The sequence below is a fragment of the Entelurus aequoreus genome, linkage group LG23, assembly GCF_033978785.1.
Source record: "Entelurus aequoreus isolate RoL-2023_Sb linkage group LG23, RoL_Eaeq_v1.1, whole genome shotgun sequence".
In the NCBI taxonomy this organism is placed as follows: Eukaryota; Metazoa; Chordata; class Actinopteri; order Syngnathiformes; family Syngnathidae; genus Entelurus; species Entelurus aequoreus.
In genome coordinates, this window is record NC_084753.1 from 38,618,906 (window position 1) to 38,636,228 (window position 17,323).

Sequence of the window (17,323 nt, forward strand, 5' to 3'; positions counted from 1 at the left end):
AGGAAGACTATGTCTCCCGGCTGGCCTGGGAACGCTTCGGGATCCCCCGGGAGGAGCTGGATGAGGTGGCTGGGAGAGGGAAGTCTGGGCTTCTCTGCTTAGGCTGCTGCCCCCGCGACCCGACCTCGGATAAGCAGAAGAAAATGGATGAATGGATGGATGGGCTGCAATGGTTGTGTTCTCTCGGATGCAGAATTGTACACCTTTCCTGATTGTCAGCTCCCAGACAGTGGTCGAGGAGCGCAGGGGAGACATTCCCTCCAGGGCCGATGTATCGTCGGGGGTAAAACCCTCCACTTTACCCGGCAGTGGGTCCTACAGTTCCGTTGTTGGGTCGGAATGACGACCCAACAGTTGTCGATTCGTTGCAACTCTGTCACTTTATTTATGTTTTCCACAAAGCCAACCGGACATCCACTAAGCTACTAACGCTCCTGCACATTAACTGCTTCCACTCCCTCACCTCACTTGCCCACTCACTTACTCAGTCACTCACCTCACATACTGCCATTCTTAAAGGAGCACACACACTCTGGACGACAATTAAAACACAATTACACTCCAGCATAGTAATAAACATTAACATTTCCATACAGACATACAGTTCCATATACATTCAATATAACTGAAAGGATGCAGCATGACTAGTAGGAGTCAATATAAGGGGAATGCAATAATGTAGCTTGTAGTGCAAATGCAAGAATGTATCAGTCCATGTGTTTAGTGCACACATTACAGTCGAGCCAAACAGCCCTGAAAAAATATTACAATATCCAACACTCAGGCTACAATTTATGAGGGGAAGCAATTAGCATTGTTAAGTATAATGGTAGCTGAGTCCCCTGTAATAACTCCAAACACTCACAGAAAAATACACTCAGTGCATTTTACGCCAAAGTGCAAACAATAACTATTGTCAAGTTGTTGTTTTTTAAGTAAAGAACAATGCTATTAGCTTGAACAGCTTTTACAGTAAATTCGGTAAGTGCATTAAAATAGTACTAGTTAATTATTTTCATATTTATCTGATTGAAAGTCAAATACAGTTTATATATTTGAAATATCATTCATTAGTAGCCATGTTTTTTGTGTGGGCACCATTCAAATATACATTTTGAACGGTTCGTTCATGACTTGCCCATCACTTTGACTCTTTGGCCCCGCCCCTAAGTGACGCATGCGTGGAGGATATGCGCTTTGCAGCAAAGTCCTCCTTTACTCCACACACGCTTCTAAGCCTCGGCACATCTCCTCACATCGCTACTAACTACACTTTATTCATCCTCCGTGTCAGGATAAACTCCACTCGTCTCAGTCAACTTTGGACATTATTAGGCCCGCTTAGCTTGCTAGTTCTTTTAGCGCGCTAGTTAGCTCAGCGTGCTAGTTAGCTTAGCTTGTTAGCTGCTAACAAAGAGACGCGGATTCGATCAACACATCGCTTAGTTAAGATCAAGTGTGAGTGTAAAGTGTTGTGATTGTGTGAAAATGTGCGAAAGAACGATAGCAGAGTACGAGGAGGAACTTTCTCGAACAAAAGAAGAGAACAAAAGACTACCTCAACTACTGGAGGCTGTTTTCAAGAAACCTCAAGTTGTGTTACACAGAACAGGTTTGTTTACTTCTTACTCTCACATGTTTACTAACTTTATATTCCATCATTAACATGAACATGACGTGTTAGACTAATTTTGATTAATAGGTGTACTCAGACACATGATTGTTATTGTGTTATTAATGTGATTATCAGACAGCAGTCATTTCCATTAGATAATGTTCAAATATAGGTGATTTGGCACACTTATAATTAAAATAACAACAATAATGTTGTTTTTCATCAGATATGTACTAGTATTGTATATGTGGATGGGGGCCCTGCTTTGGAAATAATGTGTACCCCTTTCAGAGATCACATTTAGTTCCACTTCAAACATTCACATGATCAACAATGAGCTGAGATGGTACAACGTGAACAGTTCTGGAACTTTCTAACTCGGGGGAAAAAACGTGATCTCGTTGGAAGCGCGATGTATGAGCAGACGCCGTTTGGGTATAACAAAATGGTGTCTGCCAATGTAGTTTACAATGTCACTACGTCAGTAGTTGTCAAACTTTTTTTCACCAAGTACCACCTCAGAAAATACTTGGATTTCCAAGTACCACCATCATGAACAGCATTAAAATACAGTAGCATAGTAGGCCTTAATTATTCATTAAAAACAAGGAAGACACGTTATTTAACAAGCATATTTAATATTTTTAGTTACTGTAACATTACACACAGTTTGAACAGTAACACTGTGTTTGCATGTAGGAAAATAAAACACTGTACTTAAATAATGAAATGATATTTGGCGTACCACTAGGTGATGCCTGCGTACCACTAGTGGTACACGTACCACAGTTTTAGAATCCCTGCACGATCGGTTCAGGAAGACTTGATCAATGCACGCATGCACAAAGACAACGTCACTTCCTTTTTACTTGTTTTACGTCAGTTATGTTCCTGCATGTTGTCACTACCATAGTTTTCTTTTTTGTAATCTTTACTTGAATAACAATGTCACATAAAAGATGACACACTGATCTTTTAAAAATAAGTAAGTGGATTGTTAAAAAAAATAAATCAACATTTAAATAATAAATCACATGATGTGAGTCAGTGGCGCCCCCTTACGTCATTCATTGCAATGACAGAAGAGTGAAAGTGATTGAAATTGTGGCCATAATACTCCCCGATTTTTTACATCTACCCCTTGTTCATGTTTATAATCGTGTTCCCTTTTACTCCTATGTAAGCTAGTTTTTATACAAAACATTAATAAAATATTCAAATATCACAGAATGTGACGTTTCAAAAGCACCTTTGTAAAAACAATTGTAAGTCCAGGAAGTGACGTAGTCTTCCGGTACCTATGGAGTAGTGACATTGACCACCACCACCGGAATATGTTTTATTTATTTCATGACAGCACGTCCCCTAAACGTTAAAACATCATGGACACGATTGAACACAGCATCCAGCAGTGGAAACGTGGCTTTATTTACTATCATGTTCCTATTTTTAATTGTTGAAATGAAATCAGCAGTGACGGGCTAGTTGTTTTGATAGCGGCTAAATTAGCATGTCGCGATATTTGTACATGGGATCACGTCTGCGCCGAGTGGATGCGCAGAGGGTTGAAACAGCGCTTGTGTCTTCTTCCTTACGTTTACTTGAACATCATTATCCAGCACCATCTGCTGGTCACATTGTGTACCACAGTCACTTGAACTGCATGTCATGACACCTACTAACTCGTATGTCACTCAAAAGTGCAGATTTTAACCATTGGAATCATTTCTATAGTTTGAAAACATCCAGCAGGCAGCATTTAAATGTTAATTATGTTGTATTATCCCCAGGTAGCAAAGTTAATTGCCTTTTTTGTGCTGTTTTGCAAGACCCGAGTCACGTGACTTTAAACCTGACACCTCATTGGCTGCTTCTGAGACAGGCTCCATGGTTTTAGTCTTTTAACGGAAGTGAGTCTTGCTTTTTGAAGCAGCACATTTTTCAGCGCTGCATTTTTTTTAACTGAATTTTTATGTACTGAATTTTCAACTAACTGTATCGTTTCGGATCAAAAACATTCTAAAAAATAAAAGATCATTCCTGAATCCAAATACACAAAAACAGGTACCAACAAGAAAGAAAAGTAGGTTTTGTATTATAGGATCCCAACCTAAGAGGGGTTTTGAGACAACAAAAAAATTAAAAGCCTTGAAACTAATATAAGAAAAGTCCAATTAAATCTCCAATTAAAAAACAACAACATTGAAATAAAGTGCGCTGGTTTAAGAGGACACGTTTAAATGTCAGCAGCAACATGAAAATAACTGACCTTTAACTATGGTGTTTTTATAGGTGAACATGATTATAGGACATACACACAATAAACATGATTATAGGACATACACACAATAAACATGATTATAGGACATACACACAATAAACATGATTATAGGACATACACACAATAAACATGATTATAGGACATACACACAATAAACATGATTATAGGACATAGGAGTTAACACAACTCGTCTACTTCTCATTGTTTATGAACTGGACTAACATAGTAAACCGGAAGTGCCCAAACTAATGACATTAGTTTGGACACTTCCAGTTTACGACGTTAGTCCAGTTATGAGACAATGAGAGTCAGACAAGTTGTGTTAGCTCTTACAAGCCTTGGAAAAGATAAGTCTTTTTACAATAAAAAATAAAAGTCCAGTGCAAGACAAAGCAAGATCAACAACAATAAAGAGCCTAAATGGATTCATCTGCTTTGGGACTTTATTAGAACGTCCTGGATTGGTTGTTAGTTGTCTGCCAAGCTGTACAACCTCATCACATATAGTGAGGGCAGAGCGGTAAAAAGACTAAAAGCCCAGCGGGCTTCACAGAGACATAACGCAGCATTCTCTTCAACATCCAGTGGTAAACAGCACACCATGGAGCATTCAAAAGAAGACATAAGCGAACATGAAAGAAGTTCAAGATCGTCACATTCATCTCACTCAAGTCGGATGACGTCAGTGAGCGTTGCTGCTGCAAAAGCACGTGCTAAAGCAGAAAGTGCACGTGTTAAAGGCCTACTGAAAGCCACTACTACCGACCACGCAGTCTGATAGTTTATATATCAATGATGACATTTTAACATTGCAACACATGCCAATACGGCCGGGTTAACTTATAAAGTGCAGTTTTAAATTTCCCGCTAAACTTCCGGTTGAAAACGTCTATGTATGATGACGTATGCGCGTGACGTGACTAGTTAAACAAAAGTATTCGGAGCCCATTGAATCCAATACAAAACCGCTCTGTTTTCATTTCATAATTCCACAGTATTCTGGACATCTGTGTTGGTGAATCTTTTGCAATTTGTTTAATGAACAATAGAGACTGCAAAGAAGAAAGTTGTAGGTGGGATCGGTGTATTAGCGGCGGACTACAGCAACACAACCAGGAAGACTTTGTTGGATAGCAGACGCGCTAGCCGACGCTAGCAAGTTCGCTCTAGCCGCCGACCGCACGGATGATCGGGTGAAGTCCTTCGTCCTTCCGTCGATCGCTGGAACGCAGGTGAGCACGGGTGTTGATGTGCAGATGAGGGCTGGCTGGTGTAGGTGGAGCGCTAATGTTTTTATCATAGCTCTGTGAGGTCCCGTTGCTAAGTTAGCTTCAATGGCGTCGTTAGCAACAGCATTTTTAAGCTTCGCCAAGCTGGAAAGTATTAACCGTGTATTTACATGTCCATGGTTTAATAGTATTGTTGATTTTCTGTCTATCCTTCCAGTCAGGGGTTTATTTATTTTGTTTCTATCTGCAGTTAAGCCCAATGCTATCACGTTAGCTCCGTAGCTAAAGTGTTTCACCGTTGTATTGTCGTGGAGATAAAAGACACTGTGAATGTCCATTTCGCGTTCTCGACTCTCATTTTCAAGAGGATATAGTATCCGAGGTGGTTTAAAATACAAATCCGTGATCCACAATAGAAAAAGGAGAAAGTGTGGGATCCAATGAACCCTTGTACCTAAGTTACGGTCAGAGCGAAAAAAGATACACCCTGCATTGCACTGTAGTCCTTCACTCTCACTTTCCTCATCCACAAATCTTTCATCCTCGCAGAAATGCTAAAACAGCAAGCGGAAATACAAGCTAATCTGCTCCTGTTAAAATCAGCAAAAGCCGCTGAAGCAGCAGCAGCTGAAGCACATGTTTTAGACATATCAGCTCAAGAAGAAAGTGATATCCAAAGAAGCCAATTTGAATTTAATATGCCAGTACTAAGCCTAGTAGAACGCACTAAAGAGTTTGTGGAGCAACTGTCAGAGGCATCTCATGGCCAACACTCACTCCATTCTTGAAATCAGCCAATACTGACTGACCTCTTCCTCAGCGCGCCAGCAGACAATGGACAACGATGAAGATGTTAAGGTCAACACAACGGCTAATAAACAAGAGATGGATAATGTAAAGTACCATGTGCCCAATTACCTACCTGTCCAGCACCACAAACAACCACATCGGGGAGACGTGGGGACTCCACCGCTTCGTATTACTGCAAGTCCATCAAAAGACACCTTCACAACTCAAAGGATAGATTCTTCATATCAAAAATCATTCCACCATACCCAGCCTCATCACTTTTCCGCACAAGGAGCAACTTCCTTCGACAATCGGGGTGCATCAGACCTGGCTAAATACCTAATGCGTAAAGAGATGGTTAGCTCTGGTCTTCTCAAGTTTGATGACCAACCACAAAATTACTGTGCCTGGAAGGCATCATTCATGGGCTCCACAAGGGACCTAGATCTCAGTGCACGCCAGGAATTGGATATGCTGGCTAAATGGCTTGGACCTCAATCAGCAGAACAAGCTAAGAGATTAAGAGTTGTGTACATACATAATGCAGAAGCTGGGTTCGAAATGGTGTGGCAGAGGCTAGAGGAGTCATACGGTGCACCTGAAATAATTGAGCATGCTTTACTTAAAAAACTTGAGAACTTCCCAAATATCTCAAACACAGACAACCAAAGACTGAGAGAGTTCGGGGACCTTCTTCTTGAGTTGGACGCAGCAAAGTCAAATGAACTCTTACCCGGTCTTCTTCATCTTGACACAGCTCATGGCATTAGTCCCATCCTGATCAAGCTACCATATCGTCTCCAAGAAAAATGGGTTAGTGCAGGCTCAGCATACAAAAGGGACACTTCTTTGTGAACTTCATTATGGAAGAAGCTAGGATCCGCAATGATCCCAGCTTTGCATGTGTCACCAGTGGTAGCGTAACTAATGCTAGACAAGAACGACTTCAACTGAATTACAGGACACCAGTGCCCGTAAAGAAAACTGAAGTGGCGACAGTACTTGAAGCTAAGTACAACTTCCAAGAAAATAAATCTGAAGACCCAGATAAAATATGTCCCATCCACAATAAGCCTCACCCTCTAGGCAAATGCCGTGGCTTCCGAAACAAACCACTCGAAGAAAGAAAGGCTTATCTGAAAGAGCAACACAACTGTTATCGATGTTGCGCATCTACGAGACACATGGCGAAGAATTGTGAAAAAGCCGTGCAATGTAAAGAGCGTGACAGCACTAGGCACATAACAGCGCTTCACCCTGGTCCACCACCAACAACAGAGAACTCCCCAGTGAAGGAAGATCAAGGCGGGGAGAATAATGAAGATCTCATCCCATCAGTGACATCAAAGTGTACTGAGATCTATGGCAATTCGGTGACTCCAAAATCCTGTTCCAAAATGTGTTTAGTCAGAGCATACCCTGCTGGCCAAAGAGAGAAGGCTGTCAAAATGTTTGCAGTCCTGGATGAGCAAAGTAACCGATCCCTAGCTAAAACAGATTTCTTCAATCTCTTCGGCATCAAATCAGATTCAGCACCATACACACTGAGGATATATATATATATATATATATATATATATATATATATATATATATATATATATGGATGCTGTATCGGGACAGATCCATTAAGAGTTAGAGCAGAAATATGTCATGTCAAACATATAACACCTTTGTGACATGAAAAAAACACAATTAAATCATGGCGTTTACTTTTTGATATTAACATAAAACTCAAAGCAGTTTGACTAATGAAGATGAAGTCTAATAAACAAGCTTCGTTCTTCTACAACAACGCCTCCTTGTAGTTCAGTGCAACAGTTTGGCCAACAAAAATAAAGACTAGTGACACCTCTCACTTCGAATACACAATCTTCACAGCCAGCGTTCAATTCAATGAGATGACAAAACATTTTAGCTAGTATTGATGTTAATTGAACACTGATACAGTTTGCAGTTAAATAAAGGAGAAGTGAACATCCCAGTAAAAAAACATAATTACTTTATAAACAAGTTGTGACAACGTTCACGACACATCACCTGCTGCATGTTTCCTCACCTCATTAACTCTCAGTCACAGCAGCTGATGGACAATGTATTGAGAAAATAAAAGCAACATCAAATAGTTTTTTCCTTCGCTGTATACTTTTAGTTTGGGGACAAGTGTCTCCAATATTGTCCACACCTGTCTCCATCTAAACACAGCAGTGCACTCTTAAACGCACGGCGGGAAGCGAGGGAAAATTACAGTACCCCAAGCGCTTGGCTCCGTTTACTCGGGCAAATCACCGTAGCAAAGTCCGTGTAGCTTGTCCGCCATGATTATCAAGCCAAACAACGCTAGTGCACATGTGCCTGACTTTGTGTCACCTAAAATGCATTAAAAAAATGACGATTTTGCTGTAATTAAAAAAATGACGTACTACTTACCGTCGGGAAATTCCCAAAGTCGTGTGGACAATGCTGAAGAAACAAGTCTATGTCAGAAAACCAACACATTTAGCTGAACTGCACCAATTTTGTGAAGAGGAGTGATCAAAAATTCAAGCAGAAGCTTGTGGATGGCTACCAAAAGCACCTTATTGCAGTGAAACTTGCCAAGGGACATGTAAGCAAATATTAACTTTGCTGTATGTATACTTTTGACCCAGCACATTTGCTCACATTTTCAGTAGACCCATAATAAATTCATAAAAGAAGCAAACTTCATGAATGTTTTTAGTGACCAACAAGTATGTGCTCCAATCACTCTATCACAAAAAAATAAGAGTTGTAGAAATGATTGGAAACTCAAGACAGCCATGACATGATGTTCTTTACAAGTGTATGTAAACTTTTGATCGCGACTGTATATATGCATGTGTATATGTATATATATCCATCCATCCATCCATTTTCTACCGCTTATCCCTTTTGGAGTCGCAGGGGGTGCTGGAGCCTATCTCAGCTACAATGGGGTGTAAGGCGGGGTATGTATATATATATATATATATATACTGTATATTTATGTATATATGTTCAGTTTAACAGTCCAGTTGTGATTGATTGAATGCCCCGAGAATTATCCTGGACATTCTTTTGTAATTGCCACAAAATAATGTGTAGTATTTTGTTAATTTCTTGCCAAAAATATTTTTATTTGAAAGATATTTTCAAAGCAGAATATTGTCCTTAGGGCCCTCTGGCACCTCATGGGGGACCCGTAAAATCTGTGCCTCTTAAGACCTCACTGTTGGCTTTGTACGCTCATGTTACTTCTCAACTCGTCAAAGTTGATGCTAATCGACCTGTTTCTTCTCCTTTTTACTGAATGTGAAAGCAAAATTGAGTGCACAAATAACCAAATCGTGAAAGCAGAATTGAAAATGAAATCTGAATTGGTAAAATCTTATCTATGTCGATCCCAGCATGTGTTTGTCTTCTTGTGTCCTGCAGACGTCTGTGAAAAATATCGTCCACCTGAGCAGCAGGAGGGGTCCTCCAATACGGAGCAGAAGAGGTCACAGCACCTCCACGTGAAAGAAGAGGAGCCACAGCCCCCCCACTTTAAAGATGAAAAGGAAGAGTCACAGACTCCTCACATTGAGAATATACAGTCCCTTCACGTAAAAGAGGAACCGGAGGATCCGCAGCCCTCCTACGTCAAAGAGGAAGAAAAACAGCGGCTGTCCCCCCACTTCATAGAGGAACACAGGAGACACTTCATCAGTGTGAAGAGTGAAGATGATGAGGTCAAAGGTGAAAGTGAGGAGAAGAGAGAGGCGGAGCCTCCAAGCAGCAGCTCAACTCAACACATGACAACAGAAGCTGATGGAGACCACTGTGGAGGATCACAAGCAGACAAGCTCTTAGCTCCACTATCAGATAGTGAGGACACAACGTCACACTCTCCTGACACTGATGATGAACACTCTAAAGATGATAAGACATGTCACACTGACAACACACACTTCACATGTTCTCACTGTGACAAAACTTTTAATGACCGTAGCAATATGAAAAGACACATGAGAACACACACTGGAGAAAAACCGTTTTCATGTTCAATCTGCGATAAAGATTTTACTAAAAAGCACAATTTCAAAACACACATGAGAACACACACTGGAGAAAAACCTTTTTTATGTTCAATCTGCGGTAAAGATTTTACTAAAAAGCACAGTTTCAAAATACACATGAGAACACACACTGGAGAAAAACCTTTTTCCTGCTCAGAATGTGATAAACGTTTTGTAAGAAATCAAGGTTTAAAAGTACACATGAGAATACACACTGGAGAAAAACTGTTTTCATGTTCAATCTGCGGTAAAGATTTTACTCAAAGGTACCATTTCAAAGCACACATGAGAATACACACTGGAGAAAAACCTTTTTCCTGCTCAGAATGTGGTAAAAGTTTTGTAGCAAATACATATTTAAAAGTACACATGAGAATACACACTGATGAAAAACCTTTTTCATGTTCAATCTGCGGTAAAGACTTTACTAAAAGGGGCAATTTCAATGTGCACATGAGAATACACACTGGAGAAAAACCTTTTTTATGTTCAACCTGCGGTAAAGATTTTACTCAAAGGGACTATTTCAAAGTGCACATGAGAAGACACACTGGAGAAAAACCTTTTTCCTGCTCAGAATGTGGTAAAAGTTTTGTAACAAATACACATTTAAAATTACACATGAGAACGCACTCTGGTGAAAAACCTTTCTCCTGTTCAAGCTGCCACAAAAGTTTCCGTTACCCAACATCTTGTACAGTACACATGAGAACACACACAGGTGAAAAACCTTTTATATGTTCAGTATGTAGTAAAAGTTATGTAGAAAGACGGCAATTAAAATTACACATGAGAACGCACTCTGGTGAAAAACCATTTTCCTGTTCAAGCTGCAACAAAAGCTTTCGTCTCCAACAATCTTGTACAGTACACATGAGAACACACACAGGAGAGAAAGTGTTGAGTTGCAGTGTGTGTGGTGAAAGATTCTCTTCTAAGTACCAGTGTAAGAAACACAAGTGTGCTGGTGAGAACAGCAGCAGCAAATGAAGATGCAGGATTTGAAATAAACTGTCAAAACTTTCACTTTGACTTCCTAACAACATCAGCACATATAACATGTGTGACATCATTGTTGTGTGTGTAACACCATCTTGTTATTATGCTTATAACATATTTAGAGTAAATACTTCAGATTAGTGCTTTTATTTCAGTCAAGTACATGAGTTAATATACACATTTGTGTACTTTAAAATGAACAGAACAATTTGACTGAAAAGGTGAGAATAAACAGTACATAACATGTGTTACAGTAGACCTTTTATGTGTAGATATTCATAATTCACTTTCATACTTAATCATAAGTGTTTTTGTATAGGTTTTTCGAAATAATGAAGGGTTACATATTTTATGTTCTAATTGTAGATGATTCCATAGATGAACTCCTTTATATGATATACATATTTGTTTTGCATGTGTTCATACCTTTGCTTTTGAGTACACATAAATCCCTCTTAGTTCATATTTACTGGTTCACATCTGAAACATCTTCTGGACCACTTCTGGAAGCATATTATTATTTACTTTATACATCATTTGAGCAGTTGTCTTTTATACAAGATCATTTACTTTTAAAATGTGTGACTTTATGAATCATTTGTTGGGTCTCTATTATCCATTCTATTAATTATCTTTATTACTCTCTTTTGTAATATGAATATTGTTGTGTGATTGTTTTATATGTATGTCCCCAGACCTTTATGCAATAAACAATGTATGCTTCAACTAAAGTTGGGTACAATAATTGTAGTTAATATTTGTAAGTATGTATTTTATTCTATTTAGTATTGCACTCCATTTTTTAATGTTTTCTTTATATGATTTATATGTAGTGTCCAGCTTACTTCATCATCTATATTAACTCCTAAAAATGTGATTACCTTTATTCCTTTAATTTCAATATTATCCATCATAATTTGTGTTTTCCATTTTTACAATATCCAAATATGATATATTTAGTGTTATTGAAGTTTAGTGACAGTTTATTGACGTGGTCAAGTTCTCTCTGGATAAAATAAGATTAGAGTTAAGTCAAGCGGTAATGAAGGTGAAGAATGGAAGATTATTATATACATAATTATATATAGTTACACTCAGTAGTGACAATTAAAGACACTTTCATCTTGTTCTTTTGAGCAAAGTAAAAGAGAAAAGTGTAATATTCTAAACAATAGAAGAATATTAATATCAGCAGTCAATATTCCAACATTGTGAAGCTGAGCTATGGTAAAAAACATATTCAGCTTTAAAGGCTTTATGAGAGTGATGTAATTATCACAATCAGAAATACTTTATTAATCCCCGAGGGGAAATTAAAATGTTCAGCACTGTTATAAACATGTGAATATTCAACGTAATAATATATTTAATTAATACCATAATAAAGTGGTACGTTTGGGGATGTGTAATATTGTTTGTATGAACATCCTGAATGTTTTTGTGCTAGAATTGTTTGAATTAGTAGAGAGTGAAAAAAAATGAGGCAGTAATGATAATAATGGTTTGTTTTAAGCCTGTTTATGAATAATTAAAGATAATTAAAATACCAAAATGGAGCTTACATCCTCAGTGAGCTGAACTCCAGCAGTAAAGATGAGATAAATAATGTGGAAAGGTCAGAAGTCAAATGTTTCTTCAGGTAATACATGGAGCCTCTGCTGCCACCCAGCGGCTGTTGGAAAGAATGCATACATTTTGTTTTGACGTCCTTTTCACTAGGAAAAAGCAAGATGGCGTTTGATGGAGAAAGTCAGGCACGTGGGCATTATAGTTCTGTATTTTTAATCAGTGCATACATGTGCACATATATGTCGTTTAATAGAGTAAACATTGTCAATAATTGTTTGCATCCGAATACACTTTGTATTTATTTATTACCGCCATTCTTAAATATGTTGCATGTAAGAATGTGGGTGTTGTTGAGAAGATGATGCAGGTGTTCTGTCGAATTTAACTACATGTAAAAATGTGTAACTTCTTCTAGTCAATTTGTGAAATAAATTGTTTTCCTAAATTATAGTCTCCTCACTTTATCTATTAGGACAAAAGACCCTGGGAGGACTTTGCCCTTTAAAAGGGAAACATATTCACTGTGGCAGGACAGTATCAAGATGAATTCATCACATTTGTATAATCGGCTATGAGGCATTTTATTATCATTGTACAGCCCTTACCTTTGGGCTGATACTGAGGGCGACTGTGTTGACCAGTTTGACGCGTGCAAACGATTGAATGTCCAGTTCTGTAGAAATGTGTTTGGATATGACAATCCGTTTATTCCAAGCTATCAAAATTAAATCAAATGTAGGTTATAGAACATTATGTATGCTGACCTTGAATGGCACATTGTCACAGCAGCGAGACCTGACCACACACGGCACGACACGGTCGAAAACTGTTTGTCCTCCATGCAATCGCCCCACCAGTGCTCACACCTGAACCCAATTAAAGGAGGCTACCATGGCAACCGCACCATGGCAACCGCACCATAGCAACGGTCCCATCCCTGTCAACACTTCCTGATTGTCAAGAGGAAGTGGGCGGAGCAATCTGCCGAATAGGAAATTCAGCATGAACTGAGGCCAGCAATCAATTAGAGAAAACAAAATATAAACAAATAAGGAAATGTGACTCCAACATATCCCTTTAATTCCTGTCTGTTTGCTATTAGACTTCTGGCATTCCACTGAACAATCAACATGGCGTTGGATTGTGGTCACATGACTCCGTCTCGTCTACTGTCTGTAGTTCACCTTGCACCTGTTCCCAAGATAGTTATTTTACATTTAAAAACTTTGCTGCTGCTTTGACGATTATTTTGATCTTCTCAGTCTTATTTCTTGCCTGTTCTGTACACTTTATTACGTATGCCAGGAACACAACTAGTTTGTCCATGGAAATTCCTGTATTTGCTGCCTCTTGTTTTTTATTACTTGAACTTATTCTCACTTATGTCTTGTTCTCCACTTTCTTGATGTCTTACTTTAACTGCCTCTGCGTATGTAATATTTCTTTCTACTCTGATTTGCTGTACTTCTGTTGCCTGTTTCCTTATGACACAGCCCCCTTACGCTGCTTTGTGATTCCCGCCACAGTTACAACACTTGACCTGTTCATTGTCTCCACATTGTCCATATTCATGCTCCCCTCCACACCTTCCACATCTCATCTTAGCATGACACACACTAGCTATGTGCCCATAGTGTTGGCACTTGAAACAGCGTACTGGGGGTGGGACGTAAGCTCGAACGTAGAAGCTTAAAAACCCTATCATGATTCTTTCCAGGAGGACTTCCTCCACAAACTGCACTAGCACAGATTCGCTCTCCGTCTTTTGTCCGTTTCTAAATGCTATCATTCTCTTCATCATTATGACAGTTCCCCCTTTTATTTCTATTTTCAAATAATCTAAATGTTCTCCTCCTCTTGCCCCCTTTCGTTCTCAAACTTCAAAGTTTTCCTTTATTATCTTGTTGCACAGCTTTTGCAACCTCATTGCTTTGTTCTTTTGCTCTCCATTTTTACAGTTGATCAAAAGCCGTCCGTCCCTGAGCACCTTCGCCATCTCCACCTCTCCAATGACCTTCTTTAACCCCGTAACTAGTGTCATCAAACTAATATCATTCATGTCTTGATCTGATTTAAATGTATATATGATCTTGCAGTTATCTACCATAATCTTTTTCCTCTTTTCTATTCCTTCATCATCTTCATGTACTGTTTTTGAACTCCACTTTCCTTCATGCCCTCCTCTCCCCTTCTTTCCTCTCTCCCCTCCAGTCCTATCCATGTCCATACCTTCCTCATACATCCCCTCACTATCCCCTTCCATCTCCATCCAGTCACAAATCAGTTTATGCTCAACCGCCAAAAAGATTCAAACACTCTCACTGTCATCCACCGCTCCTTGGTTCACTTCCGCTTCCGATCCTCCTCCGTCCTTCCAGCTCTTGCTTTTTCCTCCTTCTTCTTCTTCTTTCTATTTCCAGCAGACTAGTAGAAGATCTTAGGTGTATTGCTGCCCTCCACAGGCTATTAACAGAATGTCCTCCTTCTGTCCTATGGCCCACACTACAGACTTGGACACAAACAGGACAGAAAGTAAAAAGCAGCTTTTAAAGGCCTACTGAAATGAATTTTTTTTATTTAAACGGGGATAGCAGATCTATTCTATGTGTCATACTTGATCATTTCGCGATATTGCCATATTTTTGCTGAAAGGATTTAGTATAGAACAACGACGATAAAGATTGCAACTTTTGGTATCTGATAAAAAAAAGGCTTGCCCCTACCGGAAGTAGCGTGACGTAGTCAGTTGAACATATACGCAAAGTTCCCTATTGTTTACAATGATGGCCGCATGAAGTGAGAGAGATTCGGACCGAGAAAGCGACAATTTCCCCATTAATTTGAGCGAGGATGAAAGATTTGTGGATGAGTAAAGTGCAAGTGAAGGACTAGTGGGGAGTTGAAGCTATTCAGATAGGGAAGATGCTGTGAGAGCCGGGGGTGACCTGATATTCAGCTGGGAATGACTACAACAGTAAATAAACACAAGACATATATATACTCTATTAGCCACAACACAACCAGGCTTATATTTAATATGCCACAAATTAATCCTGCATAAAAACACCTGCGTGTTTGTTATGCTAGCTCCTAGCTCCTCTGCTAGCTCCTAGCTCCATAGAACACGCCAATACAATTCAAACACCTGATCAACACACACAATCACTCAGCCCAAAAGACCGTTCACCTAACCCAAGGTTCATAAAGCTTATATATTTCAAAAAAGTTACGTACATACGCAAAAAAAAGTTGCGCACATACGGTCAAGCGATCAAATGTTTAGAAGCCAAAGCTGCATACTCACAGTAGCACGTCTGCGTCTTTGTCATCCAAATCAAAGTAATCCTGGTAAGAGTCTGTGTTGTCCCAGTTCTCTACAGGCGTCAGTGTATCGAAGTCAAAAGTCTTCCTGGTTAGAGTCTCTGTTATCCGAGTTCTTCCATCTTGACTGCATCTTCCGGGAATGTAAACAAAGAAGCGCCGGCTGTGTACTGTTGTTGCTGACTACGTTCGAAAAATACGTCCATTTCGCACCGACAACTTTCTTCTTTGCTTGCTCAGCTTCCTTCTCCATAATGCAATGAACATGATTGCAACAGATTCACGAACACAGATGTCCAGAATACTGTGGAATTATGAAATGAAAACAGAGCTTTTTCGTATTGGCTTCAATGTGGAAGGCATATCCGTGTTCGCCGGGCTACGTCACGCGCATACGTCATCCTCAGAGGCGTTTCGAACCGGAAGTTTAGCGGCAAATTTAAAATGTCACTTTATAAGTTAACCCGGCCGTATTGGCATGTGTTATAATGTTAAGATTTCATCATTGCTATATAAACTATCAGACTGCGTGGTCGGTAGTAGTGGGTTTCAGTAGGCCTTTAAGGACGTCAAAACAAAATGTATGCATTCTTTCCAACGGCCGCTAGGTGGCATTAGAGGCTCCATGTATTACCCGAAGAAACTTTTGACTTCTGACCTTTCCACATTATTTATCTCATCTTTACTGCTGGAGTTCAGCTCACTGAGGATGGAAGCTCCATTTTGGTATTTTAATTATTCATAAACAGGCTTAAAACAAACCATTATTATCATTACTGCCTCATTTTTTTCCACTCTCTATTAATTCAAACAATTCTAGCACAAAAACATTCAGGATGTTCATACAAACAATACTACACATCCCCAAATGTACCACTTTATTATGGTATTAATATAATATATTATTACATTGAATATTCACATGTTTATAACAGTGCTGAACATTTTAATTTCCCCTTTGGGGATTAATAAAGTATTTCTGATTGTGATTGTGATAATTACATCACTCTCATAAAGCCTTTAAAGCTGAATATGTTTTTTACCATAGCTCAGCTTCACAATGTTGGAATTTTGACTGCTGATATTAATATTCTTCTATTGTTTAGAATATTACACTTTACTCTTTTACTTTGCTCAAATGAACAGGATGAAAGTGTCTTTAATTGTCACTACTGAGTGTAACTATATATAATTATGTATATAATAATATTCCATTCTTCACCTTCATTACCGCTTAATTTAACTCTCATCTTGTTTTATCCAGAGAGAACTTTACCATAAAAAGATGGCTGCACATCAATAAATGGTCACTAAACTTCAATAAAACTAAATATATCCTATTTAGAGATTGTAAAAATGTAAAACACAAATTATGATGGATAATATTGAAATGAAAGGAATAAAGATAATCAAATTTTAGGAGTTAATATTGATGATGAAGTAAGCTGGACACTACATATAA

At 38.9% G+C, this 17,323-nt stretch overlaps 2 protein-coding genes across 2 annotated transcripts in view; both read left to right on the top strand.

The window, feature by feature from the left end:
* LOC133640602 (gastrula zinc finger protein XlCGF57.1-like) overlaps positions 1-17,323 on the top strand; it is an 87,824-nt gene that overhangs the window by 39,905 nt on the left and 30,596 nt on the right. The window lies entirely within an intron of this gene.
* Positions 1,187-11,687, top strand: LOC133640629 (gastrula zinc finger protein XlCGF57.1-like). The gene is made up of 2 exons (XM_062034155.1): positions 1,187-1,612; positions 9,350-11,687. Exons 1-2 carry the CDS (start codon positions 1,489-1,491, stop codon positions 10,960-10,962), a joined length of 1,737 nt encoding a protein of 578 aa, XP_061890139.1. The 5' UTR covers positions 1,187-1,488; the 3' UTR covers positions 10,963-11,687.

Bases quoted from the DNA above. Each gene is read 5' to 3' on its own strand.
- LOC133640629 (XM_062034155.1), top strand. From the start codon at position 1,489: ATGTGCGAAAGAACGATAGCAGAGTACGAGGAGGAACTTTCTCGAACA. The intron at 1,613-9,349 runs GTTTGTTTACTT...TGTGTCCTGCAG, and splicing joins AGTTGTGTTACACAGAACAG to ACGTCTGTGAAAAATATCGT.